Below are 24,406 nucleotides of genomic sequence, written 5' to 3'. Positions count from 1 at the left end.
CATTTATTCTACAGGGTAGATCAGCGTTTCTCAACCTGGGGGCCAGGACCCTGGGAGGGGGGGTCACAACGGGGTGTCAGAGGGGTCACCAAGACCATCAGAAAACACATTATTTTCTATTGGTCATGGGGGTTCTGTGTGGGAAGTTTGGCCCAATTCTATCGTTGGTGGGGATCAGAATGCTCTTTGATTGTAGGTGTACTATAAATCCCAGCAACTAAAACTCCCAAAGGCCAACATCTATTTTTCCCAAACTCCACCAGTGTTGACATTTCGGCCTATTGAATATCCGTGCCAAGTTTGCTCCAGATCCATCATTGCTTGAGTCCACAATGCTCTCTGGATGTAGGTGAACTACAACTCCAAAACTCAAGGTCAATGCCCACCAAACCCTTCCAGTATTTTCTGTTGGTCAGGGGAGTTCTGTGTGCCAAGTGTGGTTCAATTCAATCATTGGTGGCGTTCAGAATGCTCTTTGATTGTAGGTGAACTATAAATCCCTGCAACTACAGCTCCCAAATGACAAAATCAATCCCTCCCCCAACTCCACCAGTATTCACATTTGGGTGTATTGGGTATTTGTGTCCAGTGAACGAAAATAAGTCCAGCATATCAGATATTTACATTATGTTTCATAAAAGTAGCAAAATTACAGATATGAAGTAGCAATGAATATAATTTATGGTTGGGGTCACCACAAGATGACGAACTGTATTAAGGAATGTATTGTCGAAGGCCTTCATGGCCGGAATCACTGGGTTGTTGTAGGTTTTTTCAGGCTATATGGCCATGTTCTAGAGGCATTCTCTCCTGATGTTTCGCCTGCATCCATGGCAAGCATCCTCAGAGGTAGTGAGGTATTAAGGAAGGTTGAGAACCACTGGTGTAGATGAATCCCAAGGCAGATGGACAGGGGGACAGAAATAGCAAGCCAAGGGACCCATCTATTCTGTAGCCCAGTGGTTCACAACCTGTGGGCCGCGAGACCTAAAATAATATCCGTGGCTCTAGATCAGGGGTCCTCAAACTAAGGCCCAAGGGCTGGATACGGCCCTCCCCAAGGTCATTTAACCGGCCCTCGCTCAGGGTCAACCTAAGTTTGAAATGACTTGAAAGCACACAACAACAACAACAACAACCCTATCTCATCAGCCAAATGCAGGCCCACACTTCCCATTGAAATAATAATAAATTTATATCTGTTAAAATTGTTTTTCATTTTAATTATTGTATTGTTTTTAAGTGCTTTTGCACTACAAATAAGATATGTGCAATGTGCATAGGAATTCATTCTTTTTTTTTCTTCAAATTATAATCTGGCCCTCCAACAGTTTGAGGGCCTATGACCTGGCCCTCTGTTTAAAAAGTTTGAGGACCCCTGGTCTAGACTGACGCATGGAATCCTGGGTGTTGTAGTTTGGCAAGTACCAGCCCTCTTTTGACAGAAAGGGTTAAGGTCCTTGTAAAACTACATCACTGAGCCATGGCAGTTCAAGTGGCGTCAGGTTGCATTAATCCGATGGTCTAGAATGCACCACGAAGCACGAATCCTAATGCTAGACGAGCAGATCCCATAGCAGTCAACGTGGGATCAAACCGCACTCATTCAACAGTGTAGATCACTCAACGTGGCCTTCAACTAATTAGGAGCCCTTCAAGGCTTTGTCATTGAGGGTCAGGGGGTTGTCCCCATAAGCAGACTTCTTGGCCTTTTGGCTTTGGGGGGTCCATTATATCCCTTCCCAGTTTCACATGGCCTTCAGTCGGAGGCCTCTCGCCCATCTATCCCTCCCTCCGTCCATCCCTTCTGCTCTGTCTGTCTGCCTCGTCCGGCGGGGTGCAAGGCCACTACTTCGCCGCTGCTGTCTTTGCCTGTCAGCTCAGCTTATGCACGGCCTGCTGGCTGCCCAGCCAGCGCAAGACGGAGGCGAGACGTAATCCATGAGGACAGTTGTGCCGAGACGGCAGTTCGACTGTGCAGAGGATTGGCATCTTTGATGCGGAGGCAGAGGCAGTGGTGGCTTTACAAGCAGGGAATGAGAGAGTCATAAATCAGTGTTTCTCAACCTTCCTAGTGCTGTGACCCCTTAATACCGTTCCTCATGTTGTGCTGACCCCCAACCCTAAAATTATTTTCACTGTAATTTTGCTACTGTTATGAATCGTCATGTAAATATCTGATATGCAGGATGTATTTTCACTCACTGGACCAAATTTGGCACAAATATCCAATACACCCAAATTTGAATACTGATGGGGCTGGGTGGGATTGATTTTGTCATTTGGGAGTTGTAGTTGCTGGGATGTTTAGTTCACCTACAATCAAAGAACATTCTTAACTCCACCAACAATGGAAATGAACCAAACTTGGCACACAGAACTCCTACAGAAAATACTGGGTTTGGTGGGTATAGACCTTGACTTTGGGAGTTATAGTTTACCCCAAAAAGGGGAATTGTGTGTGTGTGGGGGGGGGGGGGTTGAAGTCCAAAACACCTGGAGGGAGGGCCAAACCTGGCCCATGCCTGGTCTAGATTGAGGTAAGTCATAGTCCCAGTCTCTCCTACTTTGGTCAGACTTTCTCACCTGGAATAATAACCCTGTGTCTCCTTCTCTTCTCTCTCTCTCCCTCTCCTTTCCTTGCAGGTACCTGATTGGAGAGGAGGGCTATTGCCTGACCTCTCTGCAGAGCGCCCTTTCCTACGTGGAGTCTCTCCACCGGCCGGTCCTGGAGAAGTAGCCCTGCCTTGCCCTTGACCCTTGCACAGCAGAAGCAGCAGATGTTAGCCATAGGGGACACATGGCCATCCCTCCAAAAAATCTCTGGCCCCTTTCACCTGGAGGAGCCAGATCTTGCTGATGAAGCCATTCGGCCCATTTCTCCCTCCCTTCTTTCCTTCCTTCTCTTTCCTTCCTGCTTTCCATCCTTCTTTCCTTCCTGCCTTTTCTTCTTTCATTTCTTCCTTCTCTTTCCTTCTTTCCATCCTTTTTTCTTTCTTTTCTTTCCATCCTTCTTTCTTCTTTCTTTCCTCTTTCACTCTTTCTTACATTCCTTCCTTCCTTTCCTTCATTTTCCTTCCCTCTTTCCATCCTTCCTTCTGTTTCCTTCCTTTTTTCTTTCTCCCCTTCCTTCCTTTTCTTTCTTTCCTTCTTTTCTTCCTTCCTTTCTTCCCTATTTCCTTTTCTTTCCATTCTTCCTTCCTGTCCTTCCTTTCTTCCTTCCTTCTTTTCATCCTTCATTCCCCTTCCTTCCTTTCCTTCTTTTCCCTTCCTTTTTTCCTTATTTCTTTCCTTTCCTTCCTTCCTTTTCTTTCCGTTCTTCCTTCCTTCCCTTCCTTCCTTCTTTCCATCCATCCATCCTTCTTTCTTTCTTTCTTTCTTTCTCTCCTTCCGTCCTTCCTTCTTCCTCTCTCCCTCCCTTCTTTTCTTCCTCCCCTTCCTTCCTTTCCTTCTTTTTCCTTCCTTTTTTCCTTATTTCTTTTTTCCCATCCTTCCTTCATTCCTTTTTTCCCTTCTTTCCTTCCTTCCTTCGTTTCCTTACCTTTCCTTTTCCTTTCCTTCTTTTTCCTTCCTTTTCTCCTTATTTCTTTTCTTTCCATCCTTCCTTCCTTCCCCCTCCCTCCCTTCCTCCTTCCTTTCTTCATTGGTGCAATATTTGGGGCTGGCTGCTACCTTTGTGTTAAGCCAAGAAGCCCTTTAATACGAGTCCGTCCTTGGGCTGAAGAGAGGTATTGGGAGGCAATGCAGGTTGGGATTTGCAGTTTCCCTTTCAAGGAGAGCCTTATTTGAGCCTGTCCTTGCCATATGTTGCCATATTCCGCACCACTGAGCATGAAGCAGATGGGGACAAGGATTGCTTGGAGGGAGTCATTCCTTTCCCCGTTTCACTATGAAGGAATCTGCAATCGCTTCCCCTATTTCCTTAAAAGGGGGAGATGTGCCCCTCTCCTCTCATCCCTCAACCGTTTGACTGACCCTTCTTTGCAGCCTTGTCCTTATTGAGCCTTGACCAGAGAAAGAGAAGTGTAAGGGGGGCATTCCCCAATCCTTTGCTTTTGCTTCCTCTCTTCTGCATGTCTCACTACTTTCGCCGTCCCCGTTTTTGGGTTCGGATTTGGCCTGGAAGCCGTAGCGTAAGGCAAGGAGGGATCTGTAGTATGTATGCGCACCATGCATGCATGCTCCCGCACTGGATCTATATAGGAAACTAGGCACTCCTCCCAACCCCAAATAACCTCACTGTAGGTTTTAGGACCCATTTGCAAACATATATTTACAAATAGTTGAACCCCAAAGTCATAACACTGAATGAAGGGACCTACAAATGAAGGGACAAAAAGTGTGTATGTGCGAGTGTGCGTTTGTGAGAAAGAGAGAACCTTCTCTTTCATATAGGAAACTTTTTAAAAAATGAGACTGGAGCCATAGAGAGCCATGGAGTCTGGCTGGATTTGCACAATTTGGGTCCGTTGCGGAGTATAAAAGTTGGCAGCTAGATTGATCCACACCACTTTGAAAATAGAGGTGCCTCTGGAGCCCAGGATGATGGGCTTTTCTGCCCGACACTACGCTGCTGTTAAAAGCAACAAACACTTGGATTGTACGAACAGCTGCACTTAATGCTTAATGCTACCTTTCTCCTCACCCTGATCTGTGTCTCGTCATCTGTGGACCCCAAGACCTGGTGAAATATTTGTGATTCCACTCAACTGTTTTTTGGCTTCGCTCTCGCGGGCTTTTCGGTAATAAACACCATTATCTTTGACCTGCTCACCAAATTAGATGTCTCGTTCTCTAGCTATTTCCAGCTTTCTCCACCTGAGATAACTTTTCAGGAAAGCCCTAGCAACTTTTTAAGTTGTTCTAGGGATCTGTGGTTTTGAAGCCCTGCTTCATGTTATATGAGGAGCATCCATTAAAGATGTCCCCTGACTCACTCACAGGATGCTGAAACTGCCCATGTGTAATGATATAAGTCTCTATAGGTTACGTGCCAATTTACAACTCAGAACTGAGAACGGTCTTGATTTGACAGGTGTGGAAGTGGTGTGAGGTTTGAGAATGGACCCAGTGGAAAACAGAGCAATCCTCAAGTTCCTTGACTTGAAAGGTTTCACACCAAAGGAGATATTCGATGAAATAAAAGTGGTTTCTGGTGAGGATTCCCCATCAGACGATGGAGTCAAGAACTGGCGTCATCAATTCCAATGTGGTCAGACTTCAGTGCAAATAGCTCCAATTCCAGGTTGACCCCACTCTGCTATTGATGAACACACCATCCAGCAAGTGGAGGTCGCCATTTTGGAAAATCACCGCATACCCATTCTCCACCTAGCCCAAAATGTCAAGATGAGCATGGGGTCAGTGGAAAAAATCTCCCAAGACCATTTTCACCTGCATAAGTTATCCACTCACTGGGTCCCTTGGCTGCTCACAACTTTCCAGAAGCAGGAAAGAGTCATATGCTCTCTGGCTCTCTTGACAATGATGTGCCAGGGAAACTAGGAGGATTTTTTTCAACAGGCTGATCACACAGGGTGAAAGCTGGGTCCATCACTCTGATTATGAGAAGTCCAGTCGATGCAATGGAAGCATCCTGACTCACAGCCTCCAAAGAAGGCATGTGACCAACTCTTCGCAGGCACGGTCATGCTCACAGGATTTTGGGACCAGCACGGAGTAGTATGGATGGATTTCCTTGCAAAGGGAACCATGATCACTGGGGCACCATCCAGCAAGTGGAGGTCACCATTTTGGAAAATCGCCATGTAACCATTTGTTACCTAGCCCAAAATGTCAAGATGAGTGTGGGGTCCGTGGAAAAAATCACCCAAGACCATCTTCACTTGCATAAGGTATTACTCACTGTGTCCCTTGGCTGCTCACACCTTTCCAGAAGCAGGAACAAGTCGAATGCTCTCTGGCTCTGTTGACGATGTGCCAGGGAAAACAAGAGGACTTTTTCAACAGACTGATCCCACAGGGTGAAAGCAGGGTCCATCACTCTGATCCTGAGACTCAAGCCCAGTCAATGCAATGGAAGCATCCTGACTCTCAGCCTCCAAGGAAGGCACCTGCCCAACTCTTGGCAGGCAAGGTCATGCTCACAGTATTCTGGGACCAGCACGAGTAGGATGGATGGATTTCCTAGCAAAGGGGACCATGATCATCATTGGGGCAGACTAGGCTTCACTGCTGTGGAAACTGCGGGAGGCCATCAAAACCAAGAGAAAATGTGGCATGCTCCCCAAAGGTGTCCACCTTCTGCAAGGCAATGCACCAGTTCACAACTCCCATGTTGCCCAAATAGAAGAAGCATACTCCCATGACTTTTACATTCTCCTGAATCCCCCTGATTCACCCGACCTCACACCATCCGACTTCCATCTCTTTCCAACAAGGAAAGAAAATAAAGGTGCCTCTGGAGCCCAGGATGATGAGCTTTTCTGCCCGATACTACGCTGCTGTTAAAAGCAACAAACACATGGATTGTACGAACATCTGCACTTAATGCTTAATGCTACCTTTCTCCTCACCCTGATCTGTATCTCGTCATCTGCGGACCCCAAGACCTGGTGAAATATTTGTGATTCCACTTGACTGTTTTTTGGCTTCGCTCTCCGAGCTTAAAAAATAAGGGCAAATGTTTCTCCGGTGATGAGACTCTGATTTTTAAAGTCACAACGTGGCTTTTGGAGCAACCTGTTGATTTCCACAAGTGAGGTGCTGATAGTTGCCTCAAAAGATGGGAGAAGTGTGTTTCCCGGGGTGGCACCCATGGAGAGAAGGACTCAGAACTGGGCCAAGTCTCATTGCTCTCAGTCCACAGGAAGGGGTCAGGGGAAACCTTTCATGAACGCCCCTTGTAAGTGTAGAATTAAACACCAGAACAGTAACATTTGGATATAACCCACTTCACTTGCTCACAGGTTAGAAATCCCACAAACACAAATCAAAGAGCAAACCCGGCTGGGAAGCACAGAAAAGCACACTGCATACGTTTGAGGTTTATTAAATATATGAAAACATTTATTAAAAGCAGCACGAGGCCACATGACGGTGGCCCCAAAGTGGGAAGGGACATGCAAGGCTGCGAAGGGGCAACTTGGGGTCCTCCTTTCTGTGCCATTCCTAAAGGCAAGCAGGACGTAGGTGGATCTGGGTGCCAGGTGGTCCTGTTAGCTTGCAGGAGGGGCAGATACCCTTGGAAAATAGTTGAGATTACACTCCCCGTCGGCCCCAGCCAATTGTGAGGAATGTTGGGAATTGCAGTCTAACCAGATGGCATATAGAACGGTCTGCAAAGGACGAAGCCAGAAGGAATGCAGTTTCAAAACCAGAGCAGAGGACAAGTTACTTTCTTTGGATTCCCTACCCAAGCATGGTCAAGTCGGAGAGCCCATCATCCAGCTCTGCTGCCTTTTGCCTGCAATGCTCCCTTTTCTCAGAAAATTCCAAGATTGTAGTGTTTGCAAAGATCAAGGTCTAAATCAGGCATGGGCAAACTTCGGCCTTCCCTCCAGGTGTTTTGGACTTCAACTCCCACCATTCCTAACAGCCTCAGGCCCTTTCCTTTTCCCCCTCAGCTGCTTAAGCGGCTGAGGGGGAAAAGGAAAGGGTCTGAGGCTGTTAGGAATGGTGAGAGTTGAAGTCCAAAACACCTGGAGGGAAGGCCGAAGTTTGCCCATGCCTGATGTAATTGCATCACAGGACCACATGTTCAATTTCCCCCAGGCCATGCTTTGGGGAAACGCGAAATAAGTGGCTTAAGATCATCCGAATTGGGGGTGACTCCAAGATCTGGACCCTTGGTCGATCTCTAGCATCGGACCCACGTTGCAAATGCATTAGCCCATCGGTACTTTGAATGGTTTGTCCTTGGCTAGGGATCCGAGAAGCGAAGGGCCACTCGTTGCTCTCTTTCCTGCCCATCTTAGGAGCCTACAGGACCCAGCGGAATGAGAGGGGTTCAGCACAAGGAAGGGTCAGAGCTGAGGACAGGGCCTTCTAAGGGGTCTTCAGATCTTCCCCTCAGAGGCCAGGGTTTTCAGGTCGGCGGGTGAAGCGGCGCTCAGGATCCTATGTGAGACGGCCCTCTTCTCCACCAAGGAGGCCACCGCTTGGCCCACCTCCAGGTGGCTGACGTAGCCAGGGCCCAGCCGCTCCGGAGTGGTCACCCCCATGTTGATCTTCACCTGCGGAGGAGAAGAAGACTGGTGTACTGTTGAAGGCTTTCAAGGCTGGAATCACTGGGTTGTGAGGTTTTTTGGGCTGTATGGCCATGTTCCAGCAGTGTTCTCTCCTGATGTTTCGTCTGCATCTGTGGCTAACATCTTCAGAGGTTTTGTAGGCAAAGCTGGGCATCTGACGATGGGGCACTGCTAACCTCAATGACCCCCCAGAGCTGGTCATGGGACACCATCTCTCACTAAGGGCCCCTTCTCACCCCAGTGACCCCATAACAACTTGGCACCGACCTCATTGAGCTTGCAGGGGACGTCTGGGTACTCCTCCCGCACCATGAGGGAAAAGGCCAGGGCTCCAGCTGCTCCGAGGGTCAAGAAGCCTGTGCCTGGCATCAGGAGGCGCTCCCCTGCTCCGCCTGCAAGACAGGAGACGGCCTGAGGCCCTTGCATCCCTTTCTCTTGTGTCATGAATACTTTTCAAACCTGGTTCTTTTTATTGCAGTTTTCAGTGTGAGAGCATATATCAGAACTTTTACAGATCAACATTTAGACATACAGATTCTATGTAACTACACTGAATTCACGACCAACTTACAGTTACATTGTCTAACAAACAAAGGGCAGTTACATTTTTACTCAGCATTCACACACATATGAACATCCTCATGCATCTCAATATTTATTTATTTATTTCATAGAAAAAGGATTGCATAAACTAGTAGAAAACAATAAAAATAGAAGGAGTGCAGGTGGCTAAATATCTTTTGACCAAAAACGGGCAACAGCAACCGCATTGTCTGTAGCCTCCAACAATTCTTCCTCTGTACATGAGGCAGGGCATAGTGGACAAGCATACAGATGTGAATTGTCTGTTCTGCTCCACAGTCACATAAGGTGTGGGATTCTTTTAGGTAGTGCCATTTTGCCAGGTTGTCTTTTGTTCTGCCCACTCCACTTCTGAGTCTGTTCAGGGACTTCCCAATATTACCATATTCTTTCTCCCTCCCTGGAGAAGAATACATGCTAGGTCAGACCCTGCTTCCTTGCAGCCTGCCAACACTTCTTGTTGTTTATTCATTCAGTCCCTTCCCATGGACCAGGCCAGGCCGTCACCACCCCCAGCTCCTTCAGAGTCAAGCCAGTCATTTCAAGGATACCATCCATCCATCTTGCCCTTGGTCGGCCCCTCTTCCTTTCTTCTTCTATATTCTCCAGCATCATTGTCTTCTCTAAGCTTTCCTGTCTTCTTATTATGTGGACAAAGTACTTCATCTTTGCCTCTAATCTCCTTCCCTCTAGTGAGCAGTCAGGTTTTATTTCCTGTAGAATGGATTGGTTTGATCTTCTTGTGGTCCAAGGCACTCTCAGGATTTTCCTCCAACACCACAGTTCAAAAGTGCCTCTCCTCCTTCGTGCAGCCTTCCTTATGGTCCAGCTCTCGCATCCATAGGTTACTTTGGGGAATACCATTGCTTTGACTATGCTGATCTTCGTTGCCAGTGTGATGTCTCTACTATTTGCTATTCTATCGAGATGGGTCATTGTTCTCCTCCCAGGAAGTAAACGTCTTCTGATTTCCTGGCCGCAGTCTGTGTCTACAGTAATATTTGCACCTAGAAATACAAAGTGTCACTGCCTCCATGTTTTCTCCCTCTATATGCCAGTTATCAATAAGTCTTGTTGCCATAATCTTGGTTTTTTTATGTTTAGCTGCAAGCCAGCCTTTGCCCTTTCTTCTTTCACCTTGGTTAGAAGGCTTCTCAGCTCCTCCTCGCTTTCAGCCATCAAAGTGGTGTCATCTGCATATCTCAGGTTGTTCATGTTTCTTCCAGCAATTTTCACCTCAGCCTTGGATTCGTCAAGCCCTGCCCAGTGCATGATGTGTTCTGCATGCAAGTTGAATAGGTTGGGTGAGAGTATAAAACCCTACCATACGCCTTTCCCAATCTTGAACCAGTCTGTTGTTCCATGGTCAGTTCTGACTGTTGCTACTTGGTCCTTATACAGATTCCTCAGGAGAGAGACAAGGTGGCTTGGGATCCCCATACATACCACAAAGAATTTGCCATGATTTATTATGATCCACACAGTCAAAGGGTTTAGGATAGTCAATAAAACAGAAATTGATATTTTTCTGAAACTCCCTGCCTTTTTCCATTATCCAGCAGATATTGGCAATTTGGTCTCTAAATGGAAGTTCCAAAACTTTTGTAATGCCAAAACTTCAAAACTCCAAACACCCTAAGAACATGACTCCAAAACACACTCTTTTCCCTTGAGGAAAAAGAGACAAGTGAACAGATTGCAAATCTGCCACTCTCCAAATACATAATCTCTTTCCATAGAGCATGGCGGGTGAGCCAGACTCCTCTGGTCTGTCACACTTGAGAATTTTTAGATTGAGTCTTTTATAGGAATATCCTGCTGATGTAGTCCCAGAGTTGTACATTAATGATAGATTTATTCTATGCTGGAATATGTTGACTCCATCTCAGTTTCCATCTCAGTTCAGATGTTGACTCTTCAAGTAACGAACCATTGTGTTCTGGGTTTGACTTGAAAGAGCATTGTCTTTGACTAATGTAAACAGCCTTTAGAGTCATCTGGTTTCTGGTCAACAAATGTTGACAAATGTAAACAGATGTAAACATTTATCTTATCACTGTCACAGTTCTTATCAATGTCAGCAGTTTACTTTTCAGTTCTCTAGCTGCTTTTAATTACAGTTCAGCAAGCAGTCATTGCAGGCCTTAATCTTTTAGAATGGTGTCTCCAAAATTATTAGCTCTCATTCATTCATCTTTCATTCAGTCTCATTCAAACTATATATCATATTTCACATTTATCAAATCTGCACATTATATTTCTTGTGACATTTGTAAATACTGGGATCTAAGCACTTTATGCATCCCAGACCTTCACTCATGGTCTTGGTCCAACAGGAGTTGGGCTAGATGGTCTCTGGGGAGCCCATGCGTTTGCTACTATCTGGAGACTTCTTACCTGTAATGAAGGTGTAGGAGCCTTCAGGGTTGTCCTTGACGAGAGGAAAGAATGCCTTCCAGGCTGTGAAGGTGCTGAGGAGCAGCGTGTCCAAGACCTGCAGGAGAAGAAGAGAAGGAAGAAGGGGAATTGGAGGGACCATCATCCACAGCAGAACAACCTTCCCTCTGGGTGCTATATTGGGAGACAAGCATGATATACAAGGGTTATCCGGGAAGTAAGGTTACAAGGGACGTAGCTCTCGCGGGGAATGTTCTCGGGAAGTTGGTATCACTGCCGTGAAGCGGGAAGCCAGCGGAAGCAAACAAGCAATGCCAATCGTCAGTAGCTCATCAACTGGTGTTGTGATGAAGGTTAGAGATGAGCATCCTCATTTCATTTTCCTCCTAGTGCAAAGTTTGCGCTGCAATACACTACCTAAATGCTAAGGGCATGAACTGTGTGATTCATGGTGAAATCGTTCCGTTTATGGAGAGGACATAATGTCAAGACTGCATGTGACAAAATGGGTATGGAATATATTGTGAGACCAAGAAGAAACTTTGCAAAGCCATCCAAAACAAACATTGTGGGATGCTGACAGCGGGAGTCTCTCTCCTTATTGATATATTGATTTATTTACAGTATTTATATTCTGCCCTTCTCATCCCACAGGGGACTCAGGGCGGATTACAATGTACATATAGTGGGTTGTTGTAGGTTTTTTTCGGGCTATATGGCCATGGTCTAGAGTCATTCTCTCCTGATGTTTCGCCTGCATCTACGGCAAGCATACCTCTGAGGATGCTTGCCATAGATGCAGGCGAAACGTCAGGAGAGAATGCCTCTAGACCATGACCATATAGCCCGAAAAAACCTACAACAACCCAGTGATTCTGGCCATGAAAGCCTTTGACAATACAATGTACATATATATGGCAAACATTCAATGCCATAGATACACAACATATATAGACAGACACACAGAGGCTATTTAACATTCCAGCTTTTTCATTTTTTTAAAATAAATAATCTTTATTGCAATTTTCTTAAATATACAAATGATAAAAATTGGATGGAAAAAGAATTGATAGAGGAATTAGGAGAGTTTTAGAGAAAAGAAATGGGAAGGGCGTGAGGGACGTGTGAAAGAAAAGAAAGGATTGTGTGAAAATGAAAAGTGGCAGTTAAAAGAAAAGATTCAAGAGAGTTCTTTCTTCACTCCATTTGACTTCCAGGATTCATCGAGGGAGGTCTTTTCCTTTTCTTTCGTTTCTTCCTCTCTCTTCATTCTTTTTTCACTACCTCTTACGACTAGTATATATTTTATGTCTGTCTTCTTATAGGTCCATATCTTCTGACTGTTTTTCTTAATTGTTTAGATTTTCTTCTATTTTTGTGTATTTTACTTTTAGTTTTACTTTTAGTTTTAGTTGTTTAATTTTAGATATTCCTTAAATTTTGTCCAATCTGTTTCTGATTCCATCATTCCTTTGCTTCTTTGGATAATATAACTTAAACTATCCATGTTCCTAACTTCCATTATTTTCCTTTTCCAATCATCTATCCTTGGTATTTCTTTTTTCCTCCACAGTTTTGCAAAGCAAATCCTAGCCGCTGTTGTAGCCAGAAATAGTAATTTATCCGTATTTTTATCCGTCTTTATGTTTGTAATGCCTAATAGGAATATTTCCGGTTTCTGTGGAATTCTAATTTTCAAAATTTTCTGTAGTGTTTCCTGGATTTCCTTCCAGTAACTTCTCGTTTTCTTACATTGCCACCACATGTGATACATCGTCCCTTCTACTGATCCACACTTCCAACACTTTGAATTTGCCTTTTTGTAGTATTTGTTTATTTTGAAGGGCGTCATGTACCATCTGAAGAAGACCTTAAGCCAGTTCTCTCTCATATCGTATGCTTTTAGATAATTTAGGTTTTTTTTCCATATCGTTTCCCATTCCTCTGTTCCTATTGTTCTTCCCACATTTCTGGCCCATTTCACCATACAGTCTTTTACTTCTTCCTCTTCGGTACTCCAACGGAGTAATTCTCTGTATATTTTGGATATTTTTTTCCTCTCTGACTCCCAAATTCTGTCCCATGTATTTTCCTTTTTTTCGAATCATATTTTTTTTTGTCTTTTCCAAAGAATTCCTGTATCTGCCTGTATTGGAGCCAGGTCATATTTGGATAGTTTAATTTTATTTCTGTTAGTGATCTTAGGGATATTTCCCTTTTTTCTTCTCTTATTAGTTCCTTGTAGTTTGGCCATTTAATCCAACCTAATTCTTTTCTCTGACATGATTCTAACGGGGAGATCCAAGTCGGTGTTTTGCTATACATCCGTTTATTTATTCCAAGTTCTGATAATCGCCGCCCTTACATAATGGTTCCCAAAGTTCTTTTCTAATTTTAGTTTCTCGTACCCAATATATGCGTGCCAACCTCTGCGGAGGTCAAAGCTTTCTAGGTTTAAGATTTTTTCCTTCTTTAATCTTATCCAGTCTGTCGCCCAAACCAGAGCGCAGGCTTCCACATATAGCCCTAAGTCTGGCAATGCCAGTCCTCCTCTTTCTTTCTCATCCGTTAATTTTTTATAATTTATCCTGGGTTTTTTGTTAAGCCAAATAAATTTCCTAATATCCTTGTTCCATTCTTTTATATTTTTTTGGTTCCTGATTATTGGCAAATTTTGGAAGAGAAACAGCATTCTTGGTAAAACATTCATCTTGATACAGGATATTCTTCTCAGAAGTGATATTTTCAAATATTTCCATTTCTCCAGGTCTTTCTTTATTTCTTTCCAGGTCCTTATATAGTTGTTTTGTAAGAGTTGTGAATTTTTGGCTGAGGGTATTCTGGCCACCAGGGGAGCTTTCGCTTCATTATTTGTGAGACTGATGAAGTACTTCCTCATTCTTTGCATGCTTGCTGGAGATTTTATGGTGTCGTTAATTAGCCTCCCTGCATAAGCAGTACCTAAATTTCCTGCTTGACAGATGCAACTGTCTTTCGGGCTGAAAAGGTCAACAACAAGCTACACAAATTGGTCAGAAGTTCATTCCGACCTGGGCTGGCTTTAAACTCATGACCTTTGGGTCAGGACTGATCTTAATGCAGCTGACTCACAGCCAGTTGCGCCACAGTCCCGGTGCACCTTCATGACAGTGCGTGTCCACATACCGCTCATGCAACACAAGAGTGGTTGACTTCATTAGGTTGGGATGTTTGAAGCCACCCCTCTCACGGCCCTGATCTCGCACCCAGTAACTATCATCTGTTCCCTAAATTAAAGGAAAACCCGGGTGGAAAAAACTTTTCCAATGACGAGGAGGTAAAAATTGAAGTGACGAACTGGCTGAAAATGGCAGTGGGAGACTTTAATGACCGAGGCAACATAAACTTGTCCCACAGATGACAAAATGTATTGAATTGAATGGTGATTCTGTGGGAAAATAATGCAATGCCTATGCTACAATCCACATAAGTTTTATTAAAATATATCCATTCTTCGTATTTTAAAAAAATTTATTGTAACCTTACTTTCTGGATAACTCTTGTAAATCCCCTAGTTTTCGAAACAGCTCAAGGGCAAACAGCAAACCTTTTGGGGCAAAAATATACAAGCGATGGCAGTGAAAGGGTACTAAGGAAACAAAATGGGGAGTTTTTCCAAATTCCTACCGCTGCTGACCCCCACCCCTTCCCAAGACTTAGTTTGGGGTCACTCACCCGGCGGAGCTCCTGGAGTGTCTGGGAGAGCGGGGGTCCGCCTTGCCACCAGCTGAAGCCCAAGGAGGAGACCACGTCCGTCACTTGGCCCACCGCCTTCAGCAGGGTCCCCTTGGCCAATTCGGCCCCTTCCTCCGAACCTGGAAGGAGAAAACATGCAAGTGTCTCCACCTGGAATAATAACCCTTTGTCCAGTATTGGGCCCCACAGTTCAAAAGAGATATTAGAGTCAATATCAGGATCCAGTATCCAATAAGCTGGAAAAGGGCAGCTAAAATTATCAAAGGTTGGGAGACCAAGAATAATTTCTCCAAGGAGCAGATTAAAGAGCTGGGTATGTTTAGCTTCCAGAAGATATGGCAGAGACATGATAGCCATATCGGTGTAATGTCAATATAGATAGATAGATAGATAGATGATAGATAGATAGATAGATAGATAGATAGATAGATAGATAGAGATAGAGACATACCAGCTGTACCCGCAATGCGTTGCTGTGCCCAACCGTCCCTCCTTCTTTCTTTCCTTCTTTCTTTCTCTCCTTCCTCTCCCTTCTTTCCTCCCTCCCCTTTTTTTCTATCCTTCTCCCCTTCCTTCCTTCCTTCCTTCCTTCCTTCCTTCCTTCCTTCCTTCTCTACCTCTTTCCTTCCTTCCCTTCCCTTTTTCTTTCCCTTCCTCTTTCTCTCCTTTCCTCCTTCTCTACTTATTCTTGGACTACAACTCCAAGCAGTCCTCCTGATACATCTACCTACTATCCATTTCTATCTAATCTAGGAAGGGATATAAATGGCTTAAATAAACAAACAAACAAACAAATATCTTATGTATCTGGAGGATTGCTGGAAGTTGCAGTCCAGGAGTAGGAAATTGAAATATTTACAGACTGGGATGCTCTCAAAGAAATCCAAGGAGAAGCAAGCTTGCAGCTTGGAAGTAGTGCATTTGGAGCATCCTCCTCCCCTAAAGGGCCTGGTCTAGGGGATGCTGGGAGCTGTTGTTTTCACACAAGTGCTGTATCATCATTTCACTTTTTAGGGTTTTTAAGTCTTTTCCTCTGTTTTTTTGGGCGGGGATATGAGTGATGGTCACTTGTTGGTCTGTTAGGGGTGTAGTGTCCAAATTTGACAGTTTCACCTTCTCCACCCCAACTGGAAAAAACAAGCACATTTTCCCAACAGCAATGCAAACCATCCAAAGGCAACCCAAAGTGACATGGTTTCTGAATTTTCTTCAAAATCTTACCCACATCCCCGACGAACGTGTGCAGATGGTCACAGGCGGAAGGGGACAAAAACTGCTTCAGTTTCTCCAGCCGGCTCTCATCCCGAGAAATGACCGCCACCTGGAAGCCTGGGCAAATAAGATGGAGCATCAGAGCCGGATGGACAGATCCATACCCGAAAAATATTGAGTTAGCTGGAGTATGTCGAATAAGAAATTTGGTTGCCGTATCTCATTTTAAGACTAAGGTTTGAATCTGGAATATACAGCTGAACAATGAATATGAGAAGTGTACTCCTGGGCATGTACAAAGTGCATTTCCATCAAACATAAAGACATTGTTCTCCTTCTAGCCGCCTTTGATTAAGTGTTTCCATAGCGGACTTGGCCCAGCAGAAACCTTGCTAGAAATGAACTGGTTGTGACAGTTGTGACAAAAACTTGGAAGTATATTTATATATTTTAGAATAATGAAAAGGTAAAAGCCATAAAGACAGCACAAAGAGTTGCTTCTTTCACCACCGTTAATGCCTAGCACGCAAACAATCTTTTTAGCATCTGCAATGGAAAACAGGGAGGAAATACTTTAAAAAAACCATAGTCTAGCGCATCAAACCTTGCGGAAATGGGGTTTAGTACGTTCTCGATTGCGAGGCATAAATGGTCCCACCCAAGGATGTGCATTCACACTTAGAGATTTGCACCAATGGGTGTGCATTTGCACATTTAGGTGAAAATGGAGAAAGCTCCTGGACTTTTAGTCGTTGTGCAGAAGAGGAAATGTTAGCCGGCGGATTTCACATTTTGGCCCAATCATCTCCTATTGTATGAAAGAAGAAGGTAGGATGAAAGTACCACCACCACCACCAAGAACAATAACAACAGAGACAAAGCAGGGGTGTAATAATAATAATAATAATAATAATAATAATAATAATAATAAGCAAATACTCTGGCACAAGCCTGTCAGGGTGGTCCCAGTGGGGATTGGCACACTGGGTGTAGTGCCTAAAGACCTTGGCCTGCACTTCAAAACATTCGGGTATAAAGCAGGGTATAAATATACTACTACTACTACTAATAATAATAATAATAATAATAATAATAAATCTTTGAAGATCGAACTGCAAAGACTCTGGCATGAGCCAGTCAAGGTGGTCCCAGTGGTGATCGGCACACTGGGTGCAGTGCCTAAAGACCTTGGCCTGCACTAAAAAACAATCAGCGTTGACAAAATTACCTCCTGTCAGCTGAAAAAGGCCACCCTACTCATATCTGCATGCATTATTCACCGAAACATCACACAGACCTGGACACTTAGGAAGTGTCCAACGTGGGATCAAATACAAAAGCCAGAGAGTGATTGTGCTTGTTGTGGACTCATCTTGTTGTGTATCAAATAATAATAATAATAATAATAATAATAATAATAATAATAATTGAACAGGAGCCCTCTCTGCTTTTAATCTTAGCAATCTCAGCTTTGATTCTTGAACCAGGCTACAGGAAAGAGCCATCTGGCCACCAGATTTCAAAATATTTGGAAATATTTGGGGGAAACAAAAATCTAATTTCTCAAATTGAAGTCTGGCGCATCACATTCTGCAGCAATGTAGTTGGTTCATTTAAGTTCATTTGCATTCAAAGCCCATGCATGCAATGCACATTTAAGTTTGCCAGAGCGAAAACTGTAAATGCCTCCAAAGGTTGGTCGGAAGAAGTAATTTCAGTGACTGTTTTACCTAAATACTGGATTTCACTCTTGGATCCAACCATTACAGTGATAGGAAACACCTGATTTCAATGCATTTGAAAATAATCAAAAATAGTTGGTTCTACCAAGCCTGATGCATCAAATCAGGCTTGTGACAAGGTTAGTACATTTTTGGTTGCAAGGCATCAGTGGAAGTGCATTTATACTGACAGATTCGCAGCCATGGTTATGACATTTGCATGCATGCATGCAATGCACATTTAAGGTTGCAGGCTTGATACTGATGTACATTCCCACTAGAAACCAATGAATGCACATCAATGCGTAACACCTATGGGAATGCATTTGCACCCAATGCCCATGCATGAAATGCACATTTCAGATTGTAGGCTTGATACTGATGTGCATTCCCACTTGAGACCAATGAATGCACATGAATGCATAACACCTGTGGAAATGCATTTGCACCCAATGCCTATGCATGTATTAGGTACATAGGGATGTCTCTTCCCACATGCAATGCACATTTCAGGTTGTAGGTTTGATTCCCACTTGAAACCAATGAATGCACATCAATGCGTTAACACCTATGGGAATGCATTTGCACCCAATGCCCATGCATGCAAAGCAAATTTAAGGTTGTAGGCTAGATACTGATGTGCATTCCCACTTGAGACGAATGAACGCACATTAACACGTAACACCTATGGAAATGCATTTGCACCCAATGCCCATTAATGCAATGCACATTTAAGATTGTAAGCTTGATACTCATATGCATTCCCATCTGAGACCAATGAATGCACATCAATGCATAACACCTATAGGAATGCATTTGCACCCGATGCCCATGCATGCAATGCACATTTAAGGTTGCTAGAGCGAAAACGGAAAATGCCTTCAGTACTTGCAATGGCTGCGTGGAAAAAGGGATTTCAGCTGGTGGGTTTCGCTCTTTGACACAACCATTCCAGGCATGAAGGCCCTCTCTGGTTTTCATCCTGACAACCTTAGCATTGATTCTTGGGCCAGGCTGTTGGAAAGAACCGCCTGACCATCAGATTTCAAAATATTTGGGGGAAAATTGAATCTCCCAAATCGGGCGCATCAAATTCTGGGACGCTGTGGTTAGTCTACTCTTGACTGTGAAGCATCAGTGCTCACAAGGATTTTCATTCACACTCAGGGCAATGCAATCACACTTAACATCCATGCATGACCATGTACATTTAAGGTTGCTGGAGCAAAAACGGAAAATTCTCCAGTATTTTCAATGGCTGTGCGGAAGGAAGGATTTAACCTGGTGGATTTCACTCTTTGAGTCTGTAGATCCAGAAACTCTTCATTTTGCTTCCTGGCAACCTCAGTATCAATTCGTGGAACACCAGATTTTAAAATATTTGAAAATATTTGGGTGAAAAATTGCTAGTTTTGCTTTTTTACGCAGCCATAACAGATATATTATCCCTCTCTGGCTTTCACTCTGGCAACTTTAGCATCTGTTCTTGAACTAGGCTATTGCAAAAAGCCGTGCGGACACCGGATTCCAAAATATTTCTTTGCTTGCTTTATTGAACTGCTGGATTTCGCCACTCGACTCAACCATAACGGATATATTATCCCTCTCTTGCTTACACTCTGGCAACTTTAACATCTGTTCTTGAATCAGGCTATTGGAAAAAGCTATGTGGACACCGGATTTCAAAATATTTCTTTGCTTGCTTTACTGAACTGCTGGATTTTGCTCCTCAATGCAGCCTTAACAGGTATATTATCCATCTCTAGCTTACACTAGCATCCATTCTTGAACCGGGCTATTGCAAAGAGCCGTGCGGACACTGGATTTTAAATTATTTATTTGCTTGCTTTATTGAACTGCTGGATTTTGCTCCTCAGTGCAGTTGTAACAGGTATATTATCCCTTTCTAGCTTACACTCTGGCAACTTTAGCATCTGTTCTTGAACTAGGCAATTGCAAAGAAACGTGCGGACACCGGATTTCAAAATATTTTTTTTGCTTGCTTTACTGAACTGCTGGATTTTGCTCCTTAATGAAGCCGTAACAGGTATATTATCCATCTCCAGCTTACACTAGCATCCATCCTTGAACTAGGCTATTGCAAAGAGACGTGCGGACACCGGATTTCAAAATATTTCTTTGCTTGCTTTATTGAACTGCTGGATTTCGCTCCTGAACTCAACCATAACAAGGATATTAGCTCTCTCCATTTTTCACTCTGGCAACTTTAGCATCTGTTCTTGAACCAGGCTATTGCAGAGTCGTGCGGACACTGGATTTCAATATATGTTTTGCTTGTTTTGTTTACAGTAATTGCTAGATTTTGCTCCTTGACGCAATCATAACAAGCATATTAGCCCACTCTGGTTTTTATCCTGGCAACTTTAGCATCTGTTCTTGAACCAGGCTATTGCAAAGAGCCGTGCGGACACCAGATTTCAATACATTTTTGCTTATTTAACTGCTGGATTTGGCTCTTGGACCGAATAACTGCAAGTCCAGGAGTCCATCCTGGCCACCTTGGCGCTGGCCTTTTTGGACCTGACTGTTGCAAAGAGGACTCTGGGCGCTTACCTTTCTCCAGGAGCGCCTTGACGATGCCGGACCCCACGACGCCAGCGCCACCCAGGACCACGGCCACCCGACCCTCCAAGGAAGAAGAGGAAGACATCCTAGCCAGGAGGAAAAGAGAGAGATAGAGAAAGGCAAAGAGAAGGGGACGCACACAGAGAGAGAAGAAGGCAGAGGGCAAATGAGGCCGGGTTTCCTGGGAAGGGAATAAGTACCAGAGCCCCACCTCTGAGCCCACCCACTGCCTGATTCCCAACCCTCCCAGTTGCTGCTCTCAAGGAGACGAGAGATGCTTGGCTAAAGAGCCAATGGGTCCAAATCCTGATATTTGGGGACCCATCATGGGGAGACCCTAAAATAGCATACTGCCTATGTGTCCCATACTGGGGTGCATCAGTGGTTCTCAACCTTCCTAATGCTTGGACCTCTGAATACAGTTCCTCATGTTGTGGTGACCTCCCAACCATAACCATATTTTCGTTGCTACTTCTTAACTGTAATTTTGCTACTGTTATGAATCGGAATGTAAATATTTGATATGCAGGGTGTATTTTCATTCACTGGACCAAAATTGTTACAAATACCCAACACGCGCAAATTTGAATACTGATGGGGTTGGGAGGGATTGATTTTGTCATTTGGAAGTTGTAGTTGCTGGGATTTATAATTCACTTACAATCAAAGAGCATTCCGAACTCCACCAATAACTTGGCACACAGAATTCCCATGACCAAGAGAAAATACTGGAAGGATTTGGTGGGCATGACCTTGAGTTGTAGTTCACCTACATTCAGAGAGCACTGTGGATTAAAACAATGATGGATCCGGACCAAACTTGGCACGAATCCTCAATAGGCCCAAATGTGAATACTAATAGAGTTTGGGGGAAAATAAGCTTTGACATTTGGGAGTTGTAGTTGCTGGGATTTATAGTTCAATTATAATCAAAGAGCATTCCGAACTCCACCAACAATGGAATTGAACCAAACTTGGCACACAGATATCGTTTGACCATGAGAAAATACTAGAAGGATTTGATGGGCATGACCTTGAGTTTTGGAGTTGTAGTTCACCTACATTCAGAGAGCATTGTGGATTCAAACAATGATGGATCTGGACCAAACTCGGCTCGAATCCTCAATATGCCCAAATGTGAACACTGGTGGAGTTTGGGGAAAATAGGCCTTGACATTTGGGAGTTGTAGTTGCTGGGATTTATAGTTCACCTATAATTAAAGAAACTGCAGGAGATAATGTTTCTGGAACATAGCCAGACAACCCGGAAAATTCAAAGCAACCCAGATGTTTGTTTGCTGTAGAGAAAATGGACAGAGGAGCGGATTCTGTCTCCATTTGGTTCATACATAGGCCACGCAAAGTCAATGGGATAAATGAATTGCAGAAGTCTACCTGTACTTCGAAGTTGCCTTGGATCCCATACATTTTGTAGGGTTTTCTTAGGCAAGGTGGTTCTGCCGGTGCCTTCCTCTGAAACAGAGCTTGGATTCCATCGCAGTCCTTCTGGGCTTCTTCCCTTTGCATTGTAATTCCCCAAATCCTTCAGGTGGGGTTACTATGATCGGCGGTCCCAAAAGAAGTACCTTCCTCCATCCTCTCTATCCTGGATAGAGAAGATGGAGAGGATTGGGGGCAGGAAGGGACCAAAGCTTTTCTTAGTAGAATCATAAGATCAGAAAATCCTTGACTTGGAAAGTCTCCCCAAGGGCCATCTGATTGAAACCATCTTCTGCAAGAAAAGAGCCCAAAATCCGATCCCTCCTGACAGATGACCTTCTAGCTTCTGCTTAATAATAATAACAACTGGATCCTAGGGTTGGAAGGGACCCCCAAAGGCCATCCAGTCCAAACCCTTCTGTCAGACAGAAAGACCACAATCCAATCCCTCCTGAAAGATGGTCATCTAGTCTCTGCTTAACAACAATAATAATAATAGTTATTATTATTATTATTATTATTATTATTATTCTGACACAAAACCACTGTATGTCATAGCAAATGATATCTCTATGCTGGATAATGATGATGATGATGATTATTATTATTATTATTAGAAACACAACAAGATGAGTCCACAGCAAACAAGATCATTCTGCTGGCTGTTGTATTGGATCACACGTCAGGCAGTTCCCAAGTGTCTAGGACTGTGTGATGTATTGGCAAATAATGCGTGCAGATCCCAGTAAGGCAGCTGGCAGATAGTAATTTTGTCAGTGCCTATTGTGTTTAAGTGCAGGCCAAGGTCTTTAGGCACTGCACCCAGTGTGCCGATTATTATTATTATTATTATTATTATTATTATTATATTACGGAATTGGAAGGGACCCCCAAGGGCCATCCACTCCAATCGCCTTCTGCCAGGCAGGAGGACCATAATCTGAACTCTCCTGACAGATGGCCATCCAGCCTCTGCTTAACAACAACAATAGAATCATAGGGTTGAAAGAAACCACCAAAGGCTATCCTGTCCAACCCCTTCTGTCAGGCAGGAAGACTACAATCCGTTCTTTCCTGACAGATGGCCATCTAGTCTTTGCTTAACAACAACAATAATATAATTATGAGGCTGGAAGGGATCCCCAAGGGCCATCCACTCTAACCCCCTTCTGCCAGGCAGGAAGACCATAATCTGAACCCTCCTGGCAGATGGCCATCCAGCCTCTGCTTGACAACAACAACAATAGAATCATAGAGTTGGAAGGGACCCCCAAAGGCCATCCAGTCCGATCCCTTCTGCCAGACAAGAAGACCACAATCTGAACCCTCCTGGCAGATGGCCAGCCTGCAAGTCTACTTGTGAATCTTGCACAGAACAAACCTAGATGACTTTTTGGGGCTTTCTTGGTGACTCACCTCCTTAATGGGGTGCCATAAATGGGGCGTTAGCCATAGGGTTATTACTGTCAGAAATAGGGATTCATTTGGGGAACCTGTTTAAATCTTCACCCTTTGAGGCAATGTCTGGATGGAGGAGGAACAACAACAGATTAGCTATGCTTTCCAGGCCAAGATCGCCACCAAGCGTTTCCAGAACAGAGCAACTCAGTCCATAATACTGTTGCTGGATATTTCCATATAGATACAAAGATAGGAAAGATTTCCAAGTACAGTAAAAAGTTTTTTAAAAAATGAAGAAAAGCTGATATATATGTGAATGTGTGTGTGTGTGTGTATATATATATATATATGATGGTTAAATCTATAAAAAGTATACGTAAGAATATATGTGTATATACATATAAAAATATACATAGGAATGTGTGTCTGTATAATATTGTATGTGTGTCTAGGCCCTGTGAGGATAAAAAAGTATGCATAGAAATGTTTGTGTATGTGTGTGTGTGTATATATATATATATGATGACTAAATCTATAAAAAGTATACATAAGAGTGTGTGCATATGTGTATGTTTTTATGTGTATATATATATATGTGTCTCTCTGTGTGTGTATATATATATCTATATACACTTACAGTATATATGATGACTAAATCTATAAAAGGTATACATAGGAGAGTGTGTGTATGTATATATATGTGTGTGTGAATACATATATATGATGGCTAAAACTATAAAAATATACATAGGAGTATGTGTGTATATGTGTATGTGTGTGTGTATATATATATATATGATGGTTAAATCTATAAAAAGTATACATAGAAGTGTATGTATGTATGTATATATATATGAGTGTGTGTATACATATAGATGATGGCTAAAACTATAAAAATATGCATAGGAGTATGTGTGTATGTGTATGTGTGTGTCTATCTATCTATCTATCTATATATAAATATGTTGGCTAAATCTATAAAAAGCATACATAGAAGTGTGTGTATGTGTATGTGTGTGTGTGTATATATATATATATATATATATGTGAATGATGGCTAAATCTATAAAAAGTATACACAGGAGCATGAGTGTATGTGTGTGTGTGTGTGTATATATATAT

General features: G+C 43.4%; 2 protein-coding genes across 5 annotated transcripts in view; one reads left to right on the top strand and one right to left on the bottom strand.

The window, feature by feature from the left end:
* VPS9D1 (VPS9 domain containing 1) overlaps positions 1-4,778 on the top strand; it is a 36,543-nt gene extending 31,765 nt beyond the window's left edge. For all 4 annotated transcript variants that reach the window (XM_067471071.1, XM_067471070.1, XM_067471073.1 and 1 more), the window contains exon 15: positions 2,647-4,778. In XM_067471071.1, coding sequence (XP_067327172.1) covers positions 2,647-2,740 — 94 coding nt within the window. In that variant the 3' untranslated portion in view covers positions 2,741-4,778. The remainder of the gene's footprint in view (positions 1-2,646) is intronic.
* Positions 4,779-7,000: 2,222 nt separating this feature from the next.
* On the bottom strand, positions 7,001-20,644 carry LOC132783328 (17-beta-hydroxysteroid dehydrogenase 14-like). The gene is made up of 6 exons (XM_060788458.2): positions 20,432-20,644; positions 16,146-16,253; positions 14,904-15,043; positions 11,190-11,286; positions 8,478-8,602; positions 7,001-8,195 (listed from the first exon to the last, which is right to left on the bottom strand). Exons 1-6 carry the CDS (start codon positions 20,526-20,528, stop codon positions 8,019-8,021), a joined length of 744 nt encoding a protein of 247 aa, XP_060644441.2. The 5' UTR covers positions 20,529-20,644; the 3' UTR covers positions 7,001-8,018.
* Between the last annotated feature and the right edge of the window lie 3,762 nt (positions 20,645-24,406).

This window comes from Anolis sagrei, chromosome 8 (genome assembly GCF_037176765.1).
Source record: "Anolis sagrei isolate rAnoSag1 chromosome 8, rAnoSag1.mat, whole genome shotgun sequence".
NCBI lineage: Eukaryota > Metazoa > Chordata > Lepidosauria > Squamata > Dactyloidae > Anolis > Anolis sagrei.
This window is presented reverse-complemented; position numbering and strand designations above follow the sequence as displayed.